The sequence below is a fragment of the Lithobates pipiens genome, unplaced genomic scaffold (assembly GCF_037356315.1).
Source record: "Lithobates pipiens isolate NorthernLeopardFrog02 unplaced genomic scaffold, aLitPip1_a1.2 Scaffold_23, whole genome shotgun sequence".
Classification (NCBI taxonomy): domain Eukaryota; kingdom Metazoa; phylum Chordata; class Amphibia; order Anura; family Ranidae; genus Lithobates; species Lithobates pipiens.
The window spans coordinates 95,974,971-95,988,513 of record NW_027507785.1 but is presented as its reverse complement, the minus strand read 5'-3'; the positions used below and the strand labels follow the sequence as shown (position 1 = coordinate 95,988,513).

General features: G+C 42.1%; 1 protein-coding gene across 1 annotated transcript in view; it reads right to left on the bottom strand.

The window, feature by feature from the left end:
* Positions 1-8,985: 8,985 nt before the first annotated feature.
* DCP1A (decapping mRNA 1A) overlaps positions 8,986-13,543 on the bottom strand; it is a 108,643-nt gene continuing 104,085 nt past the window's right edge. The window contains exon 10 of the mRNA XM_077452079.1: positions 8,986-12,857. Coding sequence (XP_077308205.1) covers positions 12,777-12,857 — 81 coding nt within the window. The 3' untranslated portion in view covers positions 8,986-12,776. The remainder of the gene's footprint in view (positions 12,858-13,543) is intronic.

Genomic DNA, 13,543 nt, shown 5'->3' with positions numbered 1-13,543 from the left:
CTCGAAACACTTCAGGGACCATCATGGAAAAGATCCAACCTGTATGGTCTTCTATGTGATAGACAATATGCACTGAGCACTGGAGGAGAACAAAAGAATTAAGATTTCACAGAATTAGACCAAATGGATTTTCCAACTGGACACTCTTCAACTAGCAGGAATGAATATAGACATTGACCTAAACTGCTTTCTTACAAATTTTTGAGTTGTATCATTATGGACCTAATTACTTTACTCTATTTGAGATTTTAAAACTACCATACACCATCACAAAGAATGGCATTTATTTATTTTGCAAAGCTGGTAGAGACATCGCCAAAAGGTATTGCAGCTGTAATTGCAGCAAAAGGTGGTTCTACAAAGTATTAGAGCTGAATACAAATGCACGCCACACTTTTCACATATTTATTTGTAAAACATTTGGAAAACCATTTATCATTTTCCTTCCACTTCACAATTATGTGCCACTTTGTGTTGGTCTATAACATAAAATCCCAATAAAATACATTTACGGTTTTGATTGGAACATGACAAAATGTGGAAAATGTCAAGGGTATGAATACTTTTTCAAGGCATTGCAGATCGTACTTGATTATCTGCAGTCTGCTCTTCTCTACAACAATTCAAAGTCTGGAATTGATAAAGCTTGTCTGAGCTGTCAAGAAAAGAAGGTGGGGAGCTGAAGTTACACTCTGCAGAACTCAGTGAGGAGAGCTCTGACTGCTGATTGGAGGGGAGGGACACACCACCCCCCCCCCCACCCCTTTCACAGAGTACACAGGAAGAGTGCTGAGGCTATCAATCAGCTGGAGCTCCCTCCCCGTCACCATTTTTCTCTTGGTGTGAGGAAAACTTGTTTAACGTGACTCATGCTAATCGCAGAGGAATGAAGCAGCAGACAGAAACGCCACTTAGTGCTCTTAATTGAGACAAAGTACACACTATAGAGAGATATGCTTTGTTCACATTTCATTACTTTAACTGTGTGGCACTGTACAGATTTTGCTTTGTAAATAGTCAATCATGAGATTGCACAACACTTGCCCTATTCATTCCTATGGATGTAGCTGTGGTCCTGTAGCAGAGTGCCCATATAATACTCTCTGGTAAGAGTACATCCTTGTATATGGTGGTGGTGTATTCACGAGGTGGAGGAAATGAATGAGGAAGTATCCCTGCACTTTTCACCATTTGAAGGCATTACACTGATGCCATTCTGAAGACACATGGACTGATTGTCTTTAGATTATTTTATTACTTATATATAAAACGTAACACTTGTGGTTTTTATTTATCTTTATGTGATCATATCTCACGTCAGTGGTGCAGCTATTTTTATATTGTTCAAGTGTATTTCACAAGTGCAGTTTTTTTCTATTTTTCACTTAGCAGAAGACACACCACAGGAAAAGGTGCTGAGTAGGATGGCCCAGCTGGGGTAATGTGAATGGGTGACTGCAGAAACCATTTGTGGATGGACCACGATCTAACAAGATCGGAGAAATCTTTCAAGAGATAAATAGAAGCAGAGCCCGTTCTATGAATGGTTTTAAGCGGCCATTGTGTATAAGTAAAGACACACAGGCTTGAACACACCTATGGTTGTTGTAGATTTGAATTTGATAGACCCCCCTTAACATCGCAGCAGAAGGTTCCATAAGAAGTGGCTGGTAGAAAGTACTCAGCTCAGCTCCAGACAGAGCAATGCATGCTGAAGCAGGGTTACACTCTGTGCAGCAAGGAGAGAAGGCAGACAGTCTCAAAAGCAGGCAAGGACACAATCAGGGCCGTTTTTAAGGCAGGGCAAAAGGGGCAGCTGCCCTGTTCCCTGTCATTGTTGTGGGGCCCCAAGCAGCTGCCTCATACTTGGCAACTATCCCAGTTTAAATTCCCTCATCTCTTGAGGTTTTAGTCCTGTGCTATGTCCCAATATCTCAGGGTGAAGTTCTGTTACTAAAGCTGCTCAGCCCTATTGTGTGCAGATGACTCCCCCGCAGACCCTGTGTTTACATGTAAATACTGGCATTCATATGTAAATAGCGGTGGACCAGCCACATTCATATATAAATAGAAGTGGCATCCATATGTATATCATATTCACCATCACTTCTGCTGAATGATGCCCACTGAAGGGGCATGCTTGAACATCCTGCCTACAACTGTGGTCATTCAGCCTAACAGCAGCCAAAGGTAAGCAATTTAGTATGGGGAGGGTAGTTTGGGGTGTGCAGAGGTAGGGAAGAGAAGGAATTACAGTTTGGGGTGCACAGGTGAGCAAGGAGGGGTATAGAAGGTGGGTGCAAAAATGAGTAGAGGAGGCAGGTAGAGTTATGATGCAAAGGTGTACGGTGAGGGTGGATAAGGATGTAGGTTGCGTGTAGGGCAGCCCATTAAATTTCAATGGGTAGCTTTATGTGCTAGAAAGTCCCTAACCCTTTTTCAAAATCACTTGGTGCCAAGATACATGTCAGCATATGCGCGAGGGTTTCATTAACAATTAATGGAACTGCTGTGTATCTACTAAAGGGCAGCACATTTCTGGGGGGGGGGGGGGGGGGGGGGCAGAGGGGATTGGCAAGAACATTTTTTGCCCAGGGTCCAATCAATATTAAAGATAGCCCTGGACAAAGTCCCTGTGCTGGAGCTGTCAGGTTGGGCCATCTGAGAGAGACTGTTTTGAACATACCAGTTAAAATAGAACACATGGCTGCCAGGAGTCAACCAGTGGGGCAGTAAAGTGGAACGCCCCCCCAAAAAAAAAAAAAAAAAACTGAAAAACCCTGACTTGACCAGAGGATGGTCTCAGGTGAGCCCCATCTATGTACTGAAAAATCATAACTGAGCAGAGACACAGGGAAAAAATCCAATGGTTGCCTATCTGGGATGGCCCAGTGCAAGAGAAAGATCAAGGCTTTTAACCACTTCCCGCCCACGGCGGTCATATGACGTCCTGAACTTTCAGTGGGAATATCTGAATGATGCTAGCAGCCACAGGCATCATTCAGATATCCTTTTTTTCAGCCGGCGATTCTGTGCACCATAAGAATGATCATAGCGGCAGTTCCGCCACTTGATCGGTCTTACAGGCGACGGGAGGGGCACCCCCCCTCCCGCTGCTTCTCCGGGCTCTCCCATGCCATCGGAAACCCGGAGAATCGTCCGGTGCCAGATGATGACGATAGAGATTTACGGTGACCAGATGGTCACCAGTCATCTCTATGACAATTTGAGGCCCGGGCGGGATGTTATAACGTCACGCCCGGGTTCCCGGAAGTAAACAAAGCCGCGATCGCAGCTGTCAGCATGGGATCAGTGACATTTTTTTTCACGAACTCATGCTTTCCAGCCTGGAGAGATGTGGGGTCTTACTGACCCCATATCTCTATATAAAGAGGACCTGTCACATAGATTCCTATTATAAGGGATGTTTACATACCTTGTAATACGAATAAAAGTGATCAAAAAAAAGTTGTAAAAATAAAGTAAAAAAAAAAAAAAATTAGTTTAAAACGCCCCTGTCCCCAGTAGCTTGCGCTCAGAAGCAAACGCACAGGTTAGTCCTGCCCACATATGTAAACGGCATTCAAACTAAACATGTGAGGTATCGCCACATGCGTTAGAGCGCAAGCAACAATTATAGCTCTAGATCTTCTTTTGTAACTCTCAATATGTAACCTGTAAACATTTTTTAAAGCATCACCTATGGAGATTTTTAAGTACTGAAGTTTGGCGTCATTCCAGGAGTGTGCCCAATTTTAAAGCGTGACATGTTAGGTATCTATTTACTCGGCGTAACATCCTCTTTCACATTATACAAAAAAAATTGGGCTAACTTAACTGTTTTGTTATTTTTTTAAATCATAAAACTTTTTTTTTTCCAAAAAAATTTGTTTGAAATTGTTGCGCAAATACTGTGCGAGATAAAAAGTTGCAATGACCGCGATTTTATTCCCTAGGGTGTCTGCTAAAAAAATAAATATATATAATGTTTGGGGTTCTGAGTAATTTTCTAGTAAACAAGTTATGATTTTTACGTGTAGGAGAGGAGTGGCAGAATAGGCCCGGTATTTATGTGGTTAAAAACTGCCGACTGAGTTTTCCCATCTCATCTTGAAGGATGGTTTACTGCACATGGGACACCCTTTTTCGTTATTGTTTTTATCATCTGCTCCACCATGGTCCAGAAATCCATTAGTTTGGGGTACTCCCAGAAAAGATGGGGTAAAGACCCCTCTGAATTCAGTCACCGCCAACAGGTCCTGGGACCTGGGGTAACGTAATGAAGCACCTCTGGCATCCTGTAACATCTTGTAAGGACTTTGTATCCTCCCTCCTGGTAACTACTACGCAGTAAGGCCTTGTGGGCAAAGAGCAAAAGTCGTGTTACAATGCTGCAGGAAGGGGGAGCTCTTGTGGTGCATTCAGAGCGTATAAATAAGATAACTAATGCCGGAGGGTTTCTGCTGCCAGACATGTTTGCTCAAACGAGGATGGTTCCCTCACTGTACCAAACTCAGTAGGGAGGGAATGCAAATATGCACTCAGTTGTGCCCATCTGAGAAAATCTAAATGTTGTGAAAAAGCTAGCTCTACCTCTTGATTCATTATCAGGTGGTTATTTCTGGAAAATGTAGTAGCCTGACATTGCCTCTCTGTAAAAGTGAAGAGAAGTGTGGGTCATGAAGTCCAGGTTGAAACTCGGTCGTACCCACTATAGGGGTCATAGGACTAGAGCACTGTTTCTCAACTCCAGTCCTCAAGGTACCCCAACAGGTCATGTTTTCAGGATTTCCCTCAGATGAAACGGCTGTGGTAATTACTAAGGCAGTGAAACTGATCAAATCACCTGTGCAAAATAATGGCAAGCATGAAAACAGGACTTGCTGGGGCACCTTGAGGACTGGAGTTGAGAAAAACTGGGCTAGGGTATTGGGAGATGCTAGTGTTTTTAAAAACAGTCTTTTCACCTGAAGGGTGGCTCCCATGAGCGTGTGTTGCTTGCGAACTGGTGCGATGCCATGGGAGCAAACTGGCGGTCTCTTGCTTCAGGCAGACACAACTTTGTATTTTGAGTTAAGCACCAGTCAACCACCCTTGCAGTGTGCAGTTTTCGTAATATTTAACAGGATCCGGAAAACCCGTTCCTCCCCCTTTGCCTTGGGCAGGGAAAAAAAAAATCATCTTCCGGAGCCTCTCTGATTTGCCTGCCCACACAAAAATCACAGAAAACCGGAATGCAGAAACCTTTAAAGAAAAACAGACAGGACTTTTAATCAGAAGGGCTTGGAGTAGGTAGTTAAGTTGGGGCACAACGTAAATTTATACATGCAAAACCAAGTAATTACGTTTCTGTCCCATCGTTGGAGATCTAATTCGATTTTCCGGGCCAAAGGGGCAAACTTAAGTTTAAATGTTCTTCAGAGGTTACCAAGGATATTTGTACCTAGGTACCTTATGTGTGAAGTCCACTTGAAATAAAACAAAGATGCTATTTGCTGTTGCAAAGCATGGTTGATGGCAACACCTAGAGCCTTGGATTTAGAGTAATTCATCTAAAATTCAAAAGGGTTTCATAACGGAAAATGTCTTGCAATAGGAATAGCAGGGAGAGCGCACAGAAGAAGTCACAAAGAATATCAGATCGTCCACGTAGGCAGCTAGCTTGTGTTTTGCATCCTTAACAGAGATGCCCCTAATATCTTGATAAGCTCCGATGGCTCTCAGGAAGGTTTCCTTTGTTAAAGCGAAAACCAGTGGTGATAGGGGACATCCCTGTTAAGTCCCGTTTTGGGAAATGTGTCAGATAGCACCTCATTAATCTTAACTTGTGCAGATAGAGTGCAATGCCGAGATCCACTGCAACATCCCATTGCCCATATAGCCCAGCATGGCCCTGAGAAAAGCACCAAGGACACATGCGATGTGTGGGAATAATGTATGGCGTTAAGAACCTGTAAAGGAATTGTCCCTACATTCTCTATCTGGGATAAATCCAGCCTGGTCCAAGTGTATCAGTGATGGGAGATAGTTCAGCAATCTTGAGGCCAAGATTTTAGTCCAATACTTTCATGTATTGCCTAATGCACTTAGAGACCAAAATTCAGACCTGTTGCATTTTAGAGGTGGACGGGCCCCCCATCCATGCGTTTGGCCTTCTGATCTATACACAGGGTGCTGGACGCATGGATTCCAATGGCGAGGATGTGTTTTATTGAAGCACGTGATTAGAGCCAGAGGCTGTAATATGGTTCAAAAAAAAAAGGGTGCGTGCAGGGCAGAGCACTGCGCCCCGATCCCACCCAGTTGTGTGACAATAGCAAATTAATATTTACTACCGCCACACTGATCCTCCTCGTGATCCAACCTGATTGGCTGAAAGGACAGGCAATCCTATTGGACGCCTAGGAGGAGGGGGGAGAAGCAATTGTGATGCAGAAGAAGAGAAGAGGACACAGGAGCCCACAACCTCCCTGTTGGCCACCACCCATAGGGGCCTGCATACCCACCAGCAACCTAGGTGGGTATATTTTTTATGCCCACCATAAAAAAAAAAAAAAAAACAAGCTGCCACTGGTGAAGAATCCTGGAGGAATTAAGAAGGGGGGAGCAGAAGTGGGTTTGAGGATATTTTTTTATATCTTTATTCTAATTTTTTGTTGGACAAAAAGTTTGTTTCATGAATGTTTTTTTACAGTACAGCTGAATCAGGAATTAACACAGCAGCAGATCACTTTGCTGATAACATAAAGCAATAGACTAATCTTCTAACAGTAGCTCACTAATACAGTGATCAATTGTTGCAAGAGGAGCCAAGATCAAGCTGGATCAGGACCGTCCTATTCCAAAGCTGACTAGAATTCCAACGCAAACCTGGTGGAACAATCCACATCTGTCTTGACACATTCCATGGTGACTGAATTACCTATCTTTGTGGATATAAATACTGGGGTATGTTTGTATTGCTCATTAGAATGGAGGAACTGACTTGGAAAAGCAAGAAACGTCAACAAAATATATTCCAGTTGAATGTGACAGACTACTACTGTCTATATATGACCTGGATAAATGAAAACCTTCACAGGTATAAATTCTGTAAATTGCCACTTTCTTCTGTTCATAATGCTGGTTAAGGAGGCTGCTTCTGTTTCACATGTTGAATGTAATCCTCTTTTCGACACTTTTACACTGGGGCCACGGCCGCGTTCATGGTAAAGCGCTGCACACTTTACTGCTGTTTAAGCGGCGCTTTTCAGCCACTAGTGGGACGCTTTTAACCCCAAAGAAGGGGTTAAAAACTCCTGTGTTGTGGTGCTTCCAAAGCCCTTTTCAGGTGCTTCGGGATGACTGCCCATTCATTCCAATGGGCCGGGCATTTTGGGAGCGCTAAATACAGCGCTACCAACCTGCCCCAAAGATGCTGCTTTTAGGACTTTTCGGAACGTCCCACAAGCGCACCGCCCGAGTGTGAAAAGTCACACTAGAATGAATGGAAGACAGTTTCAGGCGCTTAGCAGAGCCTATTTCCAGCGCTAAAGTGACTGAAAACCGCCCCAAAGGGGTCTTAATCTGAGTACAGCTGCATGTTAACATGCATGTATTAGGCTAAATCTTTTTATTTATTTTTCAATTGTAGCTGTAGATTTTTTTTTTTTTACCTTGTACAAAAAAATAATCAAATTCTACATGAAATGTTAGCAAGCTTTAAACAAACCTCACTTATTAAGTTGGACTGCAGATGCAATGTACAATAAGGGGCTGATACTGAACAAACATTCACTGCAGATGACTATTCCAGTTGCATGTGCTTTTAAACAACAACGATTAATTCACCACCAGCGAATGTTGGATGAAAGTCAGATTCACGGTTTGATGAACATGCTCCTAAATTTTACAATTCAATATAAATGTTAAAAGCCAATCACACATTTCTGTTCATGCTTCACAATACACCCATTTTTAGGATGCAACATGAAATATGGTCACAATCTACAGTCCCCACCCTCAAGCCACTCTACCTTTTACCTGAATTCTGGATTTCTTCTCCCTGCAGCATTATGTATTTTAATAGGGCCCACAAAGGTGTGTCAGCCATTCATAGATCTGTGAAAGCCTGGTACACACGGGCCGAAGCCAGTTCAACAGAAACCCTCCAACATTCAGCCTGTGTGCACGGCAGCCTGTACAGCTTCTATAGAAGGGGCATGCCAGAAAAACATCTGCCAATTGGCATCCGATCAGTGTTTGCAGCCAATGGCTGCAAGCTCTGACCGGTGTATTGTGATGAGGGGTGCAGTTCCTCTATCAGAACACAATAGCTCAGCGGGGAAATCAGCAGGGCTGAACAGAAAAAAAACTGACAGCTCCAGGGGAGCCATTGTACTAACCATGCAATGTTAGAACAGCGATCTTCTCTGCTGTGCTATTGTGTTCTGGAAGGGGTGCCCCCCCACCCCCCCCCCCCCCCCACCAGAATAGGCTGGACAGCGCTCTCAGCCCATGTCTGGATCTGGAGCCACTGGGTAGACAATTTTTTTTGTCATGCCCCATTGGCAGAAGCCAGCCAAACTGGCTGCAGTACACACTGTGTGTACTAGGCTATAGTTATAACAGAGACCTCCTCGTGAGCTCCTAAGCGGGGTGAACGAAGAAAAAAACTCAGCATGTACCAGTCTCATCTGCCACTGCAACAGAGGGATTTATAGTTCACAAAGAAGCGCGTGTGCTGTGACATGACCGCACTTGTAGTCCACTGTCTACTTTCTCCAGTTCAAAGACCAGACCTGGGGCTGGGGTAATAGTCAGCAGGAGTCTGAACATTGTACCCATGATGCACTGATCGTGGATGCAATGCGTTGCAGGCTCCAATCAAACATTTTTATAAATGCAGATTTGTTCATTATGGGTGCATTTCCTAATGTTTTTATAAAAAGGTGGAACATGCCTTTAGTCCTTCAAGGCTTTAGTAAATAAATGATACTCAAACACTTCCCCATTTCCCAACCAAATGTGCCTTTTTATTTACACACAAATGTACACAAAAACTAAAACTTCAAATTTTGACGCAATATCAGCATGGCACTTAAAATAAGTTTCAGTAACATAAAAATAAGAATTTGGCTTTTTACGGACACAAGAAATAATAATTAAATATTGCTTGCTTACCATATTTTAGACAGACCGTGCTGTTAACATTTATATTTTCTGCCAAATTCTTTGCGTATAATACTTTGGTATAGCAACAGCTCATTTTAGACCCTGTGCATGCTGGGCATTTAGGTGCAGACAGAAGCTACAGGTGCACAGTACAGCCCTGCTGTCGGCAGCCTGTAACAGTCTATGAGAGGCTCACAGCTGCTGCAGCTGGATGGTGCATGGAGTGCTACTATGGTTTGCAGCAGTTTGTGGCCAGGGGCATATGCCCAGAACACAGACTTCTTGCATTAAGGGCATTCATCCCTGGGCCCATACTGCCATAAGCATTAATAGCACTTAGTACACTGTCCAGCTCCGGATAAACACCCAGTGTGTATAGGGCCTTATAGTGCATTATTTACAAAAAATAGAACCATAGACTATTTCAACAGATCACCAACTTCAGGTAGTTCTGGCTGAAATATTGCAGATTCCCCTGGGTACAGCAACACGTTTTCGGACATATAAGCAGGAGGTGCATTTAACAGCTGCGTATTCCCTTATTAAAGCTAAACTCCAGGCAGCTACTAAAAACACAGGTATTCAAGTCCAAAATAATAATAATAATAAAGTATTAATACATGTGACTACTACTTGTATGCATATTTGATCCTGGACTAAACACTACTACATAACTGCAGTGGGGGTCCAGAACCTTCTAATGCTGTCTGGGAGCAGTGTCTGTATAACAAGATTGGCTAAACTGAATTACAAATCTTTGGCAGGTAAGACAGTTTGCATATACTGTATATGCCTAAACTGTGCATTCAGTGGTTTGCCTGGAGTTTTCTTTAACTTGACCTACCTAATAAAATAGTACAGAGACCAAACAGTAAACATCAGGAACCAATCAGAAATGATCATTCGTTATAATGTTCCTTCTAAGATGCAGATGGATATAGTTTACTGTACTAAACAGGTTCTTTGCTCATTAAACACTGATAGATTCAACAAGGATCTGTGCACACTTGTAATTGGACTGCATAGAGACTGTACTTGGTTTGTGTTTGGGCAAGCTTGCCATGGGACACAAAGATGGTTAGTTTTATTTAGTGCAACTTTAAAGGTCAATCCACCCAAAACTCATTTTTCAATAGGCAAATACATGTCTCCTGGAGAAACAAAGCCCTTGTGTTTATCATGTTTCTCAGGAACTTCTGTTGTCATGTCTCTGCACACCTTCTACGACCATGACAAGACCTGGCTCTCCTTGATCAATCTGTAATTTATTAGTATGGAGAATAATTAGTGAGAAGTGGGAATGCTTAGACAAGGATGGAAACTACCAACACCTCCCAGTAGACAAAAACGTTGGCCACTGATGGAGTCTTCAAGAAATCTAAAGCCATATGGTGACCTAATCCTTGCAGGTTACACCTAAAACTAAAATATCTATTTTTGGTTGGCTGACCCTTTCAAAGGGACGCTGTCACATTTCCCATTCAGGGCAACACTATGTGAAAAAATTGCATACTGCGCCTCCTTCACTGCCAGAATGATGTGACTTATGGCAAAAGCACCAAAAAAGGAAATGAGCAGCAAGCAGTCCAGCTGCCAGAATGATAATGTACTTCAAGATCAAATTCCAGTGATCCACCAGGGAGCAAACTGATTCTTTCATTTTTAGCTGATCGTTGGTTGTCAAATGGTGAAATGCTAAATAATCAATAGTCCATAGGCTAGCTCACCCAGCGACTGTTACCACAATAGCTAGTGCTGCACTTATAGCAGGTATCTGAGCGGGGTGACTCCATTTTATGCTCCTAATACACAGCTTAACTATTGAACTGTGCTATTTGTAAGGCTACTAAGACAGCGAAGGGACATAGAACTAAAGGTGCTGCCCAAAACTAGATTCTTTATTTTTTTTATTAAATCTGCAGTTGCAATCTGGCTGAAATATAATCATTTTAAAGCCAATAATTAAAATTTTTAAAATCAAATTACTTTAAAGCGAGGGGGGGATGGGAATCAAGCCTTTTATAAAAAATAGGATGGTTTGGGATTTTAAGAACAGAATAAGGGAGATTCTTAAAATAAAATAAAAAAGAAAAGGTTTCCTTTAACTCCAGACAAAACTTATTTTTTTCTCTCTCAGTTTTTGATCAGGTAGGGAAGGATTTGAATCTGCATCGAGTATTTAGTCATCAGATGGCTCCTTGTGGAGGTTTCTCCCCAAAGCCTAACCACCCAGAAAGGAAGTGAGGCAGGATCTTTAGTTGGACACAATGAAATAAAGGGCAAATTGGAGGTAATTTTTTTCCTCTTTAGTCCAAATTTTAAGTGTTTTTAATTTTGACTATGGCCCTCTTGGACACTTTCCCTCGGTGACACTTTGTCTCAGGGACAGGAAGTAATGGTAAGGCTTCATGCACATGGCCATGCATAATCACTTCCCCGGGACCTGCTGCTGCAGCATACAGCCTTCCACCGAAATAAGTTAGAAGATGAAGCTGTAAGTGGTTATGCCCCAGGCACAGATTTATGCTTCAACTACATAGTGTGCGGTTACAGTATAAGTCCAAGTGCATGCTTTGCACAACCCTCAACACATAACCATGTACAGCCATATCTTCCAATTTATCTCAATGGACCACTGTACACAATCATGCAGGCGCTGTACAGCCAACGTACAGCTGTGTTCAAGGGGCTTAATCTCCCTTAAATTGGCGTAAGGGAGCCGTAAATTGGTAGGGGGTTCTAATTTTTGCTCACTCTATCCCAAATAAAGTGGAGCCGTGGCTCTAACAAACATTTAAATCAACTGTTCCCATTGAAGTTGTGGTTGGCTACAGGTGTATATGGGGTCTACTTCTCCAACGATCACCCAAGGATCCCTCAAAATGGGTTGATCTTCTACAGAAACAATAATTGGCCTTGTGTGTGTTAAGGTTAAGATTTTAACGGTTTGCTACAGCCACAGGTTTACTTTAATAGAAGTGATTTTTTTTTTTTTGTGCTCCAGTATGTCAGTTATTTAACCTTAATGCTTTTTTTCATATTCCTTACTGGACCATGCCTGTTAAAATAATTTTCCTTTCCTATTTATAGATTTGTCTAAAAGTCTGTTAAAGAGTTTATATAAAAGAAAAAAAAAAAAAAAAAGAAGAAAGAAGGATCTGTAAAGCTCTGATACTAAAGTCATCTGGCACTATATAACTGAAATTTCTGGTGAATTTTATATAAAAAAAAAAAAGAACACAAATTAATTTTATTCTGGGACTGATGTATAAAACCGATGTCTAAATAAAATTGTTCCGTGTTGTAACCAGTCAGATGTTAGAATTCATTTTCTAACCTGATCTACAAAAATTAAACATGGAATAGGAATGGTAGATGTAGTAGCAGCTTACTGTTTTTGCTCCAGTATTTCTAAACTGGCCATGTAGTGTAAGTATAGGCATGAGATAATCTATACATCTGCAGATTAAAGGAACTGCTTATATTAAAGCCAGTAGAAAGCCAGTCCATGCAAATTGACATAATAAACATATATATCAAATGATCCTTCTTTCACCAGATGATTTGTATTGTTTTGGTTGTAGGGTGGTCGTGAAAATGGAGTTGCCATCGCTTTCTTTATCTTAAAGTTTGACATTGTCCATACTTTTGGTAAGCACTTGTAAATAAGCTTCGTGAACTGTATTGAGAAAGCTGGAGTCATTCTAGAGCAAAAATAAAACAGGAGCATATTAGTAAGTCACACTACAGCATCTTAACATACCACAAAAAATCATTACAGTAGGGGGTAGACCAATATTGTTTTTTCAGGGCCGATACCGATTTTTCAGGTGCCTTTAAGGGCAATAGCCAATATCATGTGCCGATATTCTATAGATTTAATTGTTTTTATACTGTCCTTTCACATTTTTTCTTTATGATCACTTTTATTGCTGTCACAAGGAACGTAAACATTCCTTGTGACAGTAATAGGCAGTGACAGGTACTTATATGGAGGGATCTGGGGTCCAAAAGACCAAAAACCCCTCCACTGCACTTAAAAGTATTCAAAACGCCAAGAATTGCATTTTTGATTACTTTCTACTTTTTAAAACTGCCGCCTTTGGGATGAGAGTAATCCGAAAGTGATGTCATGACTTTGCTTCCGGGTTACTAGATCAGAAACCCGAACAAGGCAATCCGCTTTGTTTGGGTTCCTGGCCAGCCGGCGGACGTGCCGGCTGGTCGCTCGGGCCTCTCGGTGGGATGGGAGACCCGGGCTGAGCAGGGGAAAGATGGGGGATGTCCCCTCCCACTACTTGTGATAACGGGCAAGATGCTGTTGAGCCGCATCGGTTGTTATTACAAGAAAACCGACTGTCCGTTCTAAAGAATGGTACTGGGGTGATAC